Raw genomic sequence first — 14,178 nt, 5'->3', positions numbered from 1 at the left:
CATGAGACCTAAATGAATGCTTCTTCTTCCTCATAAAACATATGCAAAGTCAATAAAAATAAAATAAGATAAAATAAACCTGCATTGTTCACATTCATTGTGGCCAAGCGGCAACCTCCGGAGCTGAAAAATAAAGCCAGTGTGGAGGTGACAAAAAGTGCAGTTCTTTGAATGGCCACTTGAGGCTGGCTCCAAAAGCGCGTCAGTGCCCATAGACCCCCATGTTAAAATGCCCAACTTTACAGCAGAAATGAACATGTTTGCAGCCGGGTACAAAACACGCTTTTTGTCTCTGTAGGTAATTTCCCCCTTCATGACGACTGTGTATATAACTCCAGGTTTACATTTATTAAGGCTTAAAGTTACACATAATTAACCCTTTGAAACCTGGAGCGTCATCACTTTTCGTGTGCGGCTTTCAGACGACTTTCGTTAGTATTTAAACCTTTGAATCTTGAGCAAATTGGTGCAATGTTTTTCAGAAACAGGGGAAAGAAATGTTCCACAACTTGCAAAAAAAATAATAGATTTAGAAAATTATTAAAAAAAAACAAAAAAAAAACAGCTGAAAAAGAAAAAAAAACTTGGGAAAAACTATATTAATAATTATTATTAAATTTTAGAATTATGTTACAGAATTATTATAATTTTTAAGCCCTCTTTCCAGGTCATTTTTTCATTTGTTTGTTTTTAACTTTCTTTCTTTTCTTTTTTTCTTTTTTTTTAAACTAATTTTCTTGTTTTTATTTTCTCTTTTTTACTCATTTCTTGATGATTTTTCAGGTCATTTCTTCCTTCCTTGCTCATTGCCTTCTTCCCATGCTTTTAAAAGAAATCAAGCCAATTTGCTCTGGTTTCAAATGGTTAAGAGCATGACTGCTTTGAGTGACAGGATGTCTGCTGATAGTGTCCTTGCGCTGTCAGTCAGATCCACCCCTCACTCCTCCACAGTGCCAGCCTCTCATCCAAATATGGTCACTTCTTGTTCCAAAAACCAAGATGGCGACAGCTGAAATGCGGAACTCGAAGGCGTCCACAAACCAGTGGGTGACATCATGGTAGCTATGTCCATTACTTTATAGGGTCTATGATTTTGGTACACCAGTGCCTGTCACTACCTAAAGATAAGTGGAATAATGAAAAACTTTGGTAAACAAACAAACAAAATGTGACTACACATGTAGACAAAGTGATCAGGTCAGCAAAGTTAGCAGCATCCACTACCCAAAAATCTGGTAAAATATGCAAGTAGCTGATAGATTTGCTTAACTCACCAGCAGAAAAAAACAATAATATTGAGTCACTGGTAATTTTTTAACACTCACCAGCCAAACTGTCGTGGTCAGTATTCATGTGTCACAATTTTAGCAAGGAATAAAAATGCTTTCAGATAAGATGAATCAGAACGTGACAAATACTTTCCACTGCTGAAACTGAAACAATGAACTAGGCCTTTACAGTTCAGTAGGTCTCCGGGTTACTGGGATGTAGGTCATAGTTGCGCTAAATGTCTCAATTGTCTGCAGTACCAGACCACATCAGATTGAATTCATATGAGTGTAAAAGAGCAAAAAGTATAGGAACCCATATTTCATGTTGGTCCCAAACAATAGGGGAAACCTTCATCTGTATTCAGACAAAATGCAAATCAGCGCAGGTGTTTAGGCTCAATAAGCAGCCACTGGAGAAATAAAGGAGGGAGCTGGCACTCAGCTAAACACTGGGGGTAAAAAAAGCTGCAGAGTAGTCTGAGATATGTTCCGATTTAAAATCTTTATAGACTTGGCATGAAGACATATATTTTGCTAATGCAAAGCTCTTGGACTGTGAATATTGGATTTTGTTGCAAATTAAAAGTGAACTTGGGGTGTGTTGGGATCCATTCTGACAGCAAGGTCTCCAGTGTTCCTGCGTGTGTGTTTAGTAATAAAAAAGAAAAGGGTTTGTAAAAGGTATTTCTCCACCAGATCTGCTCAGAGGAAATGCCAGTCTTTTTCTGATACTCCACACATCCCTACTGAGAGCTATGTAGGTGGTAGCACAAATGCCTCAATGAATTTTTTTTTCTTTGCCTGATTTCTTCCTTCTGAGGTAATTACAAAGTACACAACAGGTACAGTAGATTCTCTGCAAATGTTTTCTCAAGTTAGCTTTTCTGGATGAAGCCCTTTCTTATCTGTCTTAGTTTAAGAAACCTCTCTGTAAGTCATCACAGTCCAATAGGGGGTGGCAGGTCCATTCTGAATGGACCACAGGTGACGCACAAACATGTCAGATTTGTAAAAACACACTTTATTTTTTTAAGTACAGTGAATTTCCAGCACAGAGTTTTAATTTTGAAGTGCCGTTTCCTGCTGTAGAATGAATGAATAACGGACAGCTTCTTAACAGAGACAGCAAGCTAGCTCAACGACATGACCAAATCTAAGTATGACGCTGATTATATTAAACTGTATGGACCTTTAACTAATGACTACGTAGAAATCTGGACCCTCTACACCCCCCACTGGTGTAGAGTATTGGAATGATTTGGTCTGAGGCAAGTCTTCTGCACATGTCTGAAGGGCACACTCCTTGCAGTCTGTCTAGGGTCTGATCTTTTACATTTAACTTAGCCTACCAGTTTATGAGTAGTGCAGATGCTTTTTCATTTCAAATCATTGCTCATGTTTCGAGCTCAGACCAAAATAACAAAGTACCAAGTAGGGCTGGGCGATATTTACGATATATATCAATATAAATTTAGACAACACTGTTTATATCAACAAAGTTTTCCAGCAACACTTCTTAGAGCTGAGACTAACGTGCACCTCCCTGCCTCTAGGCAGGCAGACTTCCCGTCTGTTTTTGTAAGCTGAAACCATTTCCCTCAGTGGAAACAAAGCTTTTATTTACTTCAGTTTCACAGAGAAGAAACAATAATTTGTGAAGACAATAAAACCTCCGGTTTGGAAAACCGTCAGTGAACCTTTTGAGCTGTAATGGAGCAGAATTTTGTAACATTACCTTTGTTAAATGTTGCTGTTGTCTCTGGCTTCATGTGAGTAGAGGAGAAGTTCGCTAGCCGTTAGACTAATTTATACAATGTAAAATGCCATAGGCTTGTGCTAAAAACATGCAAAAAAGCATGTTGTATTTGTGTGTCTAAATGTGTCCAGCAAAAGACAAGCAGATTGTCTGTGGATGCTGCGAGTTATAGTGAAGCCGATTTGTGTACTTTGTTGAAAATTGTCTCTGTTGAGCCATGTTTAATGTGTGGTTTAGGTGGGTTTGAACTTACTGTACATCCCTTCACAGAAACCCTACGCTGACTAGGATTTTGGAGGTGTCACTGTGGTGCAGCTGCATGTTTTCAAACAGAGAAAAAAAATCCCTGTCTTTGCCAATCGCCACAAGCAAGTTGTGATTCGAACGCCATGTATTTTACAGTTGGCAGTTGAGCATGCCAAGATGTCACCAACGCATTTAAAAGTTTGGTGGTATTTTACATAACTGAATGCACCCATTCACATGATGGCATGACATGGGAATGACATACAAAAACAAGGTGTCAAATGAAGTACTCTGTCGGCATCTGTATCACTTTAATGGTACAGGTGTTGATATTGGTATTGCAATTTTTTTAAACAACACCCAGTCCTACTTACGTTAGTGCAGAACAGCGTTATCGCATTGTTCTGTTGTTATCTCTCTCAAAAGAATGTCCGTTCAGACACTTTTCAGACACCATCTATCATCTGTGCATCTGTCACTGTTATTAGGGGCATGGAGTTACCCACGACAGCATTGTAAAACACACAGTACAAGGGCCACAGATGTTATCTTCCGAGGGAGTTATTGTTCTGCAAACAGACAGCTTTTCTCTGAAGTTGCTTAGCTGGATTTTTACTGTCAGTTCGCAGTATCGCCTATAAAAGAGGTTGCCACTGGCTGTGCACAGTCTAGGAATGGAACGACCAGCAAGTCGTCTTGACAATATCTGAAATGCACAAGGGAGAAAAAAGAATACTCCAGTCCAGTTAATTTCAATAGACCAGTGGAAAACTTGCAACAGGAACAAGACACATAATGTCAAGAAACAGAAGTGTGAACAAACTTGGAAAATATCACACAAAGGCATGCCAAATGAAGAATTTTGCTGCACCACCAAGTTGCTGTGCCAGTACTTGGCTATCTTGGTCCAATTGCACATCACTCTCTCTTTCTGACCCAGTTAAATTAGCAACCCAAGTCTTGCAATCACTGCTGTTTGCTCATTTTATCATCCTAGTTATTACAACCCACTGTGGAAATGCAGATGACTGCATCTTTGCTGTGGCATTTATCCATCTCAAACAGGAAGATCTTATTTAATATTGCATTTACCTTTGACTAGGGAATGATGCAACTATCCCCTGCTATTTCATGCAGGCACGATGCAGAGTGAGACTTTAACAACTGTGATGACTGTGGTATTTAAGGGTGAAACAAGGAGGGTGCTGCCAGTTTCTCAATAACCAGAAAAATGTGAAAAAATGTTCTGAAACAATACTAAAAAGCAGAGGAGTGCTGGACAGTGACCAACAAGAAAAACTAAGTTGTGCTGCTTTATCTTTTGTTGAGCTCATGCTAGTAAGAGATAGATAGATAGATAGATAGATAGATAGGTAGATAGGTAGATAGGTAGATAGAGGTCACGTGTCTCTTGGGCTGCTTCAGTGCATTTACCATAAAGGTCAGAATACGCGTGCACTCCAACTTTAGTGGCAGCTATATATAGTCAACGGTTTGGCATGGTGGATGGCATACTTTCTTGACAGGACCGAAAAGCCGTCCTTTAGCTTTCAGCAAATATGCAGGAGCAGCACACGATAAAGGCTGTATCAGCCTGTATCAGCGGCGTAAGGCCTGCATCAGCCTCTCTGTGGCTCCTTCTCTCCCTACTATTTCCTCCCGACCATGCCTTTTACAGTTCATTTCAGTTTAGCCCAGAGGCGACTCGAGTAACCTCACAATGCTTTTCCCAGCGAAGAGAGTGGACAGAGTGACGTAAAAGAGGCTTTTTCACGTGGCCATAACCAGCGTGCGGCCATCATATATCAAAGCTGGTTGTCATTCTTTTGTTCATTAAGTGGTGCATTTTCTCTGCATCCCTTCACCCACTTAGGCTCATCTTCTCCAAGTCCCATTATCTTTCACTCTTCTCCTCTGTGCAAGTCTATTTCCATGGTAATCCCTGCAGCCCTTCTCTCTGTGTTTCAGGATAGAGTTTAAAAACACAGAAAGTAAATCACTGCCCTATTCATGTTGTTGAGCTTTGAGCAAGATCTGACCTGTTGAGACATTCATGCCAGTAGAAATGGGTTGTCCTTTTTTCCCTCTCATTAGCTGTTTGAAAGTCATCATGTAAGTTTATGATGTACTGGGGTTTTCAAAAACAATCATATCGATTCTGAAAATTTGAAATGTATCTATCCTCATTTTCTGCAGTGTCGATACACTGATACCAGCTGCACATCCTTGCTCTCTGTGATTGTTAATGTTTACTCCAGTCATTCTGCTGTTCTCTGCTACTAACTGAGAAAAAAAATTGTTGTCATGTTATAGCCTTGTTATTCTTTTAAAAGTTTTAAATTGTATGCCCTCGATTTCAGTTTTTTCCTGTGGTATTGAAAATGGTATCAAATATGAACCTTTTTCAAGGTCTTGTAATGAAATAAAAAATTCCACTATCATGACAACACTTAGATGTACTAAGGGCTGCAACTAACGATTATTTTGATCGTAGATTAATCTGTCGATTATTTCTTCGATTAGTCGACTAATCATTTTATAGAAAAATGTGTTAAAATGTTGGAAAATGTCGGTCTGTCTCCCCCAAACCTCCAAATTATGTCTTCTAATGTCTTGATTCGTACTCACGCCAGAGGGTTTTAGTTCACCCTCATGGGAGAGTGTGTTTTATAGTACTTTTCTATGAAAAATGACAAACAGATTACTAAAATAGTCACCGATTATTTTAATAGTCGATTAGTCATTTATTTGTCGACAAATCGTTGCAGCCCTACTCAACAAACGTGTCAAGTTTGTAAAAAAACAAAAAACAAACAAACCACACTTTATTTTTATGTACATTAAATTTCCGGCACAGAGCTTTTATTTTAAAGTGCCATTTCCTGCTATAGATTGAGGAACTAATGGACAGCGACAGACAGAGACCGCAAACTACCTCAACAACATGGCCGAACACAAGTATGATGCATAATGTATTAACCCGTGTGGACCTTGAACTAATGACTAAAGAGAAATCTGGACCCAGGGGCTGGACTAGTTGGTAACCGATGGGTTAAACCTTTTTAAAAAATACCTGTGGAGAATTGAATAATGATTTTTTTTTAGACAATGAAGTCAGGTTGCAAATGATGTCTATACATACTTTACTAGTATCCACAGTGTGCAATAAGTGTAGCACAAGCCTTGTACTTTTATTTATTGCTCTGTACATACTTGATTAGAATATGGTAGGCTTGATCATGTTGTTGTAATTGTTTGTATTTGATATTGTTTTTAATTTATGTTTGATTGTGCTTTGTCTGTGTCCATCATTCCTGAAGTCGTCTTTCCGCGTTCGTTGTCCCCACAGGGCAGTGATGCCTGGCATGGTGATGTTTCGGCGGCGCTGGTCAGTTGGCAGTGATGACCTGGTGCTGCCCGCCCTCTTCCTCTTTCTATTGCACTGCATCTGGTGAGTCACAATATTGATTTTTGTTTTTAACATATATATTTCATTTTAATGTATCGGTGTATCTCTGCACAAAGATACATTTCATACCTGTGGCTTTCTTACTCAGGTTGGTGGTTCTGTCCGTGGTTCTGTTCGGCCTCCCGTACGGCTCGGACCAGTCCTGTTCTGTGACGCTGGTGGACCATGGCCGAGGGTACCTGGGCATCCTGGTCAGCTGCCTCATCTGCGAGAGTGCCATCATGTGGCTGAGCATGAGAGGCAGCATTCTGTACACACAGCCCAGGGATGCTGTGCAGTATGTCATCTATATACGGCTAGGTAAGGCATGCAGGGATGCTTACGTTTTTTTTCTGAGGCTCTCTTTCACACATGATTATCTCCTGATCCTTGTGAGGATTGGATGGTGTGGCTCTGAGGATTACTTGTGGTTCCAAGTTAAGATTTCAACACTGTTTATATTGATTGGGCAGATATTGATCATTATCCTCCTCGCTCCCTCTCCCTGTTCTCGCTCTCCAGCCATTCTGTTAGTCGAGCTAGTGTATGCTGTTGTTGGAATTGCCTGGCTCGTCCAGTATTACCAGCCGTGCTCTGATGTCACTGCCAAAAACCTGGCTTTGGGTAGGTGACAGAGTTTTAAAGTAGAATAAACATTCAAAGTCCAAAGTCGTTTGTTATGCTTGAAGTTGACTGATGGTTTAATATTCTTTGCAGGAATCGTTGCATGCAACTGGCTGGTGATATTCAGCGTTTGCATTACCCTCATGTGCACCTTTGATCCGACGGGTCGGACGTTTGTCAAACTGAAAGCCACCCGGCGGCGTCAGCGCAATCTTACTACATATACACTCAGGTATTAACAGACCCTTTTTCTCTCTCTGTTTCTTATTTTGTCTTCACTCAACCAAAGCACAGACATGCATATCTTATCTGTTTTCCACACAAATTCAAATGTATTTTTCTTTTTTCTCTCCATTAGACACAGGCTAGAGGAAGGCCAAGCCAGTAGCTGGAGCAGAAGACTTAAGTTCTTTATGTGCTGCACAAGAGCCCAGGATACACAATCGGTGAGTCACAACACACACTTTCCTCTCTGTGGTTAAAGTAAAACAGAAATGAATGAAACCAGAAATATGTCAAGCATAACGTCCAGTGAGCCAGTCATTAAAATAAGCCCTGACAGGATGAGTCAAGACTGTGACACAAAGGAGTTCACCGCTCAGCTACTTACCAGCAACATTAAGCATTTCACATAAAATATAAATGTCAAATGATTTCATTTGAGGCTGAATCAATTTACAAGCTGTCCGCAAGTAAACTCTCTCCCGCAGTACTGCAGTCATAGAAATACTAGGAACTACCATTCACTAGATTAGACTGCAGAAATCCAGAAAGAACGCCATCAGCTTTTAACAAGCAGTGTAATGTATTTTCCACTCTGGCTAAATTAAAACTAGTACTTGAACAAGATGTGCAGTCCTCAGTGAGTTGGTACAAATCCACTGAACATGTCAAACCCTCAGGTTATTGTGCTTTGAAGCGTTCAAAGTATCCAGGCAGATATACCATGCCAGCTGAAGTCGGGCTCAGACTGCAGGAGTTTGGGGCTGATTTATCCCAGACTCACCCTTTCCGAATTGGAGGAGAACTCCGGTCTGGTACCTTTGTCGTTACTGATGTTCGGCCCAGATTATCTGGTAATGTGAGAGGTTTGCAGATCCAGTCTAAAACCTACTGAACAACTTTAGGATTTAAAATCTGGATGGTTACGGTCATGATTATGTCAGTCAACACTCTGGCCCTTGAGGCTAACGTTAGCTAGCATACTACTGTAATAAAACCTCCAGTTCTCGCTGAAGAATAGACCTGTGTTGACCGCATCTCCCCAACCATTTTCTCATTCTGACTCGTTTCGTTTTTGTTTTTCTCACTGCAAATCATCGTTAACATTACAGTTGTTGCGCCACTTCAGTCTCCATTTTGATTTCATCTACTTCCCCATGAGATAATGTGAGAAAGTACAGTCATGCTCCCTCTGACACAATAATCTTACGGATATCCTGCAGTGTGTGACATGCCATTGTTTTTTAAATCTAGTGTGTGTGTGTTTGAGATTTTATAAAAGAAAAGTAAAGTTTCTTCTTATGTTCGTGACGCAACACGATTTCAAAATTGGTTTTGATTTTAAAACTCCTGTAGTCTGAGCCCAGCTTTACGCAACACATCTAAATGGAAACTTGGTGATTTCCAAGTGTGTGTTTACAGTAATCAACAACATTGCTAGTGAATTTGAGGGGCCAAAGTTGCCTCACCTTTTGGCGAAAGCTATGCTACCTAATTTAGAAGACTACAAAATTGCAGTTGGGGTGGGGAGAATACACATTTTTACATCTGCTATGAACCATCATTCACTTGAACAGAGCACAACAGCAGACAGTTGAAATGATGAAAGCTCCTGTAGATCAATCCTCTTTGCGTTGCCGTGCTTTGCCAATATGTCATCTGATACGTGCTGCTCTCCTCTCTAGGATGCGTATTCAGAAGTAGCCAGCCTTTTCGCAGAGTTCTTCAGAGACCTGGACATTGTGCCTAGTGATATTATTGCTGGCCTGGTACTTCTCCGCCAGAGGCAGAGGTCTAAGAGATCTGCTATCCTGGACCAGGTATCACTGTCGATAAAAATATATTAGTGTCTGTATTTTTATGCTTGCGTAGGCAATGTGCTGCAATGAAAATAAGTTTTCATTTCTGTTTTCTCTTCCCAAGGCCAACAATGACATTTTAGCCTTCTTATCTGGAATGCCTGTCACTCGAAATACTAGATACCTGGACCTTAAGAACTCGGTGAGTTTCCATCTGTGTAATAAATTTACATATTCGAGGTTGACTTGAGTTTTTATCGCTTGAACAGTGGACTTTTGTGAAAGTTGCTGATTTTCCACCAGCTTCGTGTCATAACAATGTGGGCAGTATGCGTAAATGAACTATAGTAAACTTCCCTCCATCTTAACAGCGCCCAGATCCTGCTCATCTCTCAGCTCAAAATTGCATCATCCGGTGGATTTTTCACTGGCTCTAGGGCTGTTGCTCAAACTACAGATTGTACTTCCACGTTTTTGCACGCCTGCCACCACGGACACAGAGTATAGAAGCACGTCAAGCAACGCTTTCCAGCTCCTCCTGGGGGACCCCAAGGTGTTCCCAGGCCAGATGAGATATGTAATCCCTCCAGCGTGTTCTGGGTCTGCCCCGGGGCCTCCTACCAGTTGGACATGCCCAGAACACCTCAAACGGGAGGCGCCCAGGAGGCATCCTGATCAGAAACCTGAACCACCTCAACTGACCCCTTTCGATGCGATCAAGCAGCATCTCTACTCCAAGTTCCCTCCAGATGTCACCGTATCTCTAAGGCTGAACCCAGAGGAAACTCATTTCGGCCACTTGTATCCACGACCTCATTCTTTCAGTCACTACCCAGAGCTCATGACCATAGGTGAGAGCTGGGGCATAGATGGAACAGTAAATTGAAAGCTTTGCCCTCTGGCTCAGCTGCCTCTTCACCACGACGGTCCGGCGCAGCGCCCGCGTTACTGCAGACCCCGCACCGCAGAACAGTTGTACTGATTTAGAGCCACAAGCTGATATGATGCTGGTTAACTGACTTCAAAAACGGTTGTTTCTCTGCAGTTGTGTACAAAACCTTTCTATGCAAATAGTGTCGAGAGCACACTGTAATCAAAAATGATATCTGCAGATTTGAATATCTCAGGATTTCTGAATGTGTTATTACTCCTCTTCCTCAGTTGTTCTGACGCGTGTGTGTGTGTGTGTGTGTGTGTGTGTCCGTCCATCCGTCTGTCTGCCTCTCCCTCTCCCAGTCCGAGATGAACATGTACAAGGATGTGTGTTATTACATGCTCTTTGCCCTGGCTGCATACGGTTGGCCCATGTACCTAATGAGGAAGCCTGCCTGTGGGCTGTGCCGCCTCGCCAGCTCCTGCCCGTAAGCACTCAAACATACACCCGCACAGTTTTGATCTATTTGGCTTCTGTGTCTCTTGAGCCTCTCCAGTGCGGATCAAATTTCACATGCGTCAACACTTGCCAAGTGGTAATCCACTGAGACAATACCACTCTAGTTAGACTCACTCACTGACACAAGCGATGTCGAATTAATCACATTCTCTTATCCGCATTGCCTGCACTGGGATGCTAGATTGTATCTTTGTAATCTTAACTGTTTACTGTAATTCTCTTGTGCTTGTCCCACCTGCTGTTTCACAAATAAATTAGTTATTTATCTGTTTTTGCATTTATGCATTCTCCTCTTTTCCTCTTATCTTCCCCTCTCACATCAGCTGTACCTCAATGTCTGGCTCTCGGTTGTCTCAGTCCGTGACAGTGGAGGAGGACAACTGTTGCGGCTGTAATGTCCTGGCCATACGAAGACACTTCCTGGACAGGGACCTCAAGCAGGTTCACATTGTCTACACTTCCTGCCACGATGCTGTGAGTAATCCGACAACTGGCTAACAAGCAGGCAGAGGTGTTTGGGCTCGGCTTCCTATATTAGACAAAGGATGGTTTGTGTGGAGAAGTCAGAGGAACAGCATCAGGATGTTTGTTTTCGTTTGCCCATTCTTTTGTTTCAGTGTTAATGCCTCTTCCTTTTTGCAAAATGCACAGTGGAAGTCTAATTACGCTTTGCCTTTTTTAAGCTCTTGTGCACATAGAACCCTGCACGCTGTGTTATGCTTGCAAACTAGATGCTCATCTCGTCAAACTCCACTTAACATTGGGCCGCTGTACAGCGCTGCACTTTGACAACACTGGGAGCCAGTCTGATAATTTAGTGGCTTTACTCTGTAGTTTTGGCCATCGCTTGTAAATGTTTGGATAACACTTTACTCACCAGTTTAGTCGCTGAGATATGGGGAGCCGAGTCGCTGTGTCCACATCCTCGGCAGTAAGTCAAGTGTGTTCTCAGTAGGTGTTGGACTCCACCAAGGCTGTTTGTGATCGTCATGGACAGAATCATGAGGTGCAGGCGAAGAGTGGAAAGTGTCAACTTAGGTCATGTCAGGATTGTATTTCTGCTCTCAACATATGATGCAGTCTTGCTGCTTTTGGTGCATTATACATAGCCATGAGAATGTTATACTGAGAATTACCATTCCTTTTTTGATTTCACTTTCTGGAGAGCCTGTATTGTAATGTTTGGGACTTGTTTTAAACCTGTTTGATGGGTATATCATTTCCTGGTCATTGCCTTGTCTGTGTCTAGGAAAGCTGCTGCATCCCTATGTTAAAGTTTGTGAGAAAAAACGGCTGTCCCAGGTTGTCAAATAATGATGACTACAAGTAGAAAAAAGATTTTGCAATGAATGTTAAAGCGGACCTATTATGCTCAGGTTCATACTTGCATTTTGGTTTTTTTATTAGATCATGTGTACATGCTTTACTGTTCAAAAACCACCTTGTTTTCCTCATACAGTCTGTGCTGGAACACCTGTATCAACCCTGTGTCTGAAACGCACCATTTCAGTGTCTGTTTCTTTAAGCCACCCTCCTTGAAAAGCCTAGTCTGCTCTGTTTCTGTGATCTCCATATCTCAGCATCTCTGCACCATCACAGCAGCTGGGGTAATGACATTAATGGAGTACAGTGGCAGTTTGTACTGTGACAAATAACCATATAAAGCTTTCAAAACAAAATCTTGACACTGGACATGTTCCAGCAAGAATATAGGCCCGTTTCCACCGCAGGAACTTCGGAGTAAATTTACGGGGCCGGGGCCGTTGGTGCGTGTCTCCACAGCAGGAACCATCCCCGAATGACAGAGTTCCGGAACTTTTACAGGGGCTAAACAAGTCCCTGCCTCGGAGTAGGTACTCAGAACGGCCCCGAAAGACTCCTGGCTGGGGCTTGGGATTTACTTGGTGCTGATTGGATATACTCAAGGCGGAATGTGACGTCAACAGAAAGCAACAAAATAGCCGGCATTTTTAAAACTCAGCAGACGAGGGTTAGCTCGTTCATAGCTTCCACCGCCATGTAAACACACTCAATAACCGGTCCGTGAAAAACATATTTTTTTCCGGCAGATATCTTAGTTACAACATGATTGAGCTAGCAAAGCAGTTTTGTGTTGCTATGTGTGGTATTTATTCAGTTTTGGGAAATCACGATGTCTAGAAAGCATCAGTGGCTGCAGCTGACAGGGACAGCTAACAGCAGCAGCAAAGCTAACATCAGGACGTCATCTGTGAAAAGCCTCCCGTTGTCGGAAACGACATGAAACTACTCCAGTTAGCGCAATCATGTTGTAACTAAGACATCCGCTGGGAAAAAAAAAAATTTCACGGGCCACTTTGTGAGTTTAGTGAGTTATTACAGACAGGCTAACAGCTAACAGCGTCCCTACGCCACTACGTCGCCCCGGTCAAAATGGTCGCGCAACGATTACATCACATCCAGGTCCCGGTAACTTTACAGGAACCTTCCTCTCACTCCGCCCTCTCAGTGGAGACACGACAGTTGAGAGGGCCGAGCGAGAGGACGTTCCTGTAGTAGTTCCTGCCCCCCAAATAGTACCAGGAACTTCTTCAGTGGAAACGGGCCTTATGATCCAAATCGGGGAGAAATGGACAACATCAGCAACCAAGTTTACATGTTTCCCTGATGTTAGCATGTAGCTACATGTAGCAGTGTGGTACGTAATGTAAACACTTATAATAGTGTGCCTGGAGCAGATGACCTTTAGGACTGATGTCAAGCTGATGTCATCTTGTAGCCAATATTGGAAAAAACATTAAAACAGAGTATTCAGAGCAGTCTGAGGTTTTTGTTCAGAGGGATTACTTTTACATATGTTTACCTCATTATTTGAAACTTCGGCCATGTTTAATTTGAACATCTGAAATTGTAACATTATGTCCATGACAGAAAATAAGGAAAAGCATAATAGGTCCCCTTTAAAGTGTAGTAGCCAAAGTCAACACAAACAGGAAATATGTTTTCTTTGTTACAGAAACACAGTTTTAGAAGTCAAAATAATTTGACTCCAATCATGCTCCCAACTCTCACCAAAATCCCATCCAAATTGCCACTCATATTTCCACTGAAATGAAAATAAATAGTCGCTAAAATTGTTTACTATTTCCTAACAAATTCAATTAACTAATTCTATTTTTAATGTGGAATTTCCCCAACACCATTCACACTAGCACTGGAGCCACATGATGTTGATGATTTTTAAAGCAGAGCACTTCTCAATCAATCAACAATTTTATTTATAAAGCCCAATATCACAAATCACAATTTGCCTCACAGGGCTTTACAGCATACGACATCCCTCTGTCCTTTGGACCCTCACAGCGGATAAGGAAAAACTCCCCCAAAAAAACCCTTTAACGGGGAAAAAAAATGGTAGAAACCTCAGGAAGAGCAACTGA

General features: G+C 41.7%; 1 protein-coding gene across 3 annotated transcripts in view; it reads left to right on the top strand.

Moving 5' to 3' along the window:
- dagla (diacylglycerol lipase, alpha) overlaps positions 1 to 14,178 on the top strand; it is a 54,601-nt gene that overhangs the window by 18,495 nt on the left and 21,928 nt on the right. For all 3 annotated transcript variants that reach the window (XM_050043058.1, XM_050043039.1, XM_050043048.1), the window contains exons 2-10: positions 6,623 to 6,724; positions 6,831 to 7,042; positions 7,244 to 7,345; positions 7,439 to 7,577; positions 7,704 to 7,791; positions 9,253 to 9,387; positions 9,491 to 9,568; positions 10,603 to 10,727; positions 11,083 to 11,233. In XM_050043058.1, coding sequence (XP_049899015.1) covers positions 6,630 to 6,724; positions 6,831 to 7,042; positions 7,244 to 7,345; positions 7,439 to 7,577; positions 7,704 to 7,791; positions 9,253 to 9,387; positions 9,491 to 9,568; positions 10,603 to 10,727; positions 11,083 to 11,233 — 1,125 coding nt within the window. In that variant the 5' untranslated portion in view covers positions 6,623 to 6,629. The remainder of the gene's footprint in view (positions 1 to 6,622; positions 6,725 to 6,830; positions 7,043 to 7,243; positions 7,346 to 7,438; positions 7,578 to 7,703; positions 7,792 to 9,252; positions 9,388 to 9,490; positions 9,569 to 10,602; positions 10,728 to 11,082; positions 11,234 to 14,178) is intronic.

Source organism: Epinephelus moara, chromosome 1 (genome assembly GCF_006386435.1).
Source record: "Epinephelus moara isolate mb chromosome 1, YSFRI_EMoa_1.0, whole genome shotgun sequence".
Lineage (NCBI taxonomy): Eukaryota > Metazoa > Chordata > Actinopteri > Perciformes > Serranidae > Epinephelus > Epinephelus moara.
Note: the sequence above shows the minus strand (reverse complement) of the source record. Positions and strands in the feature narration are given on the sequence as shown.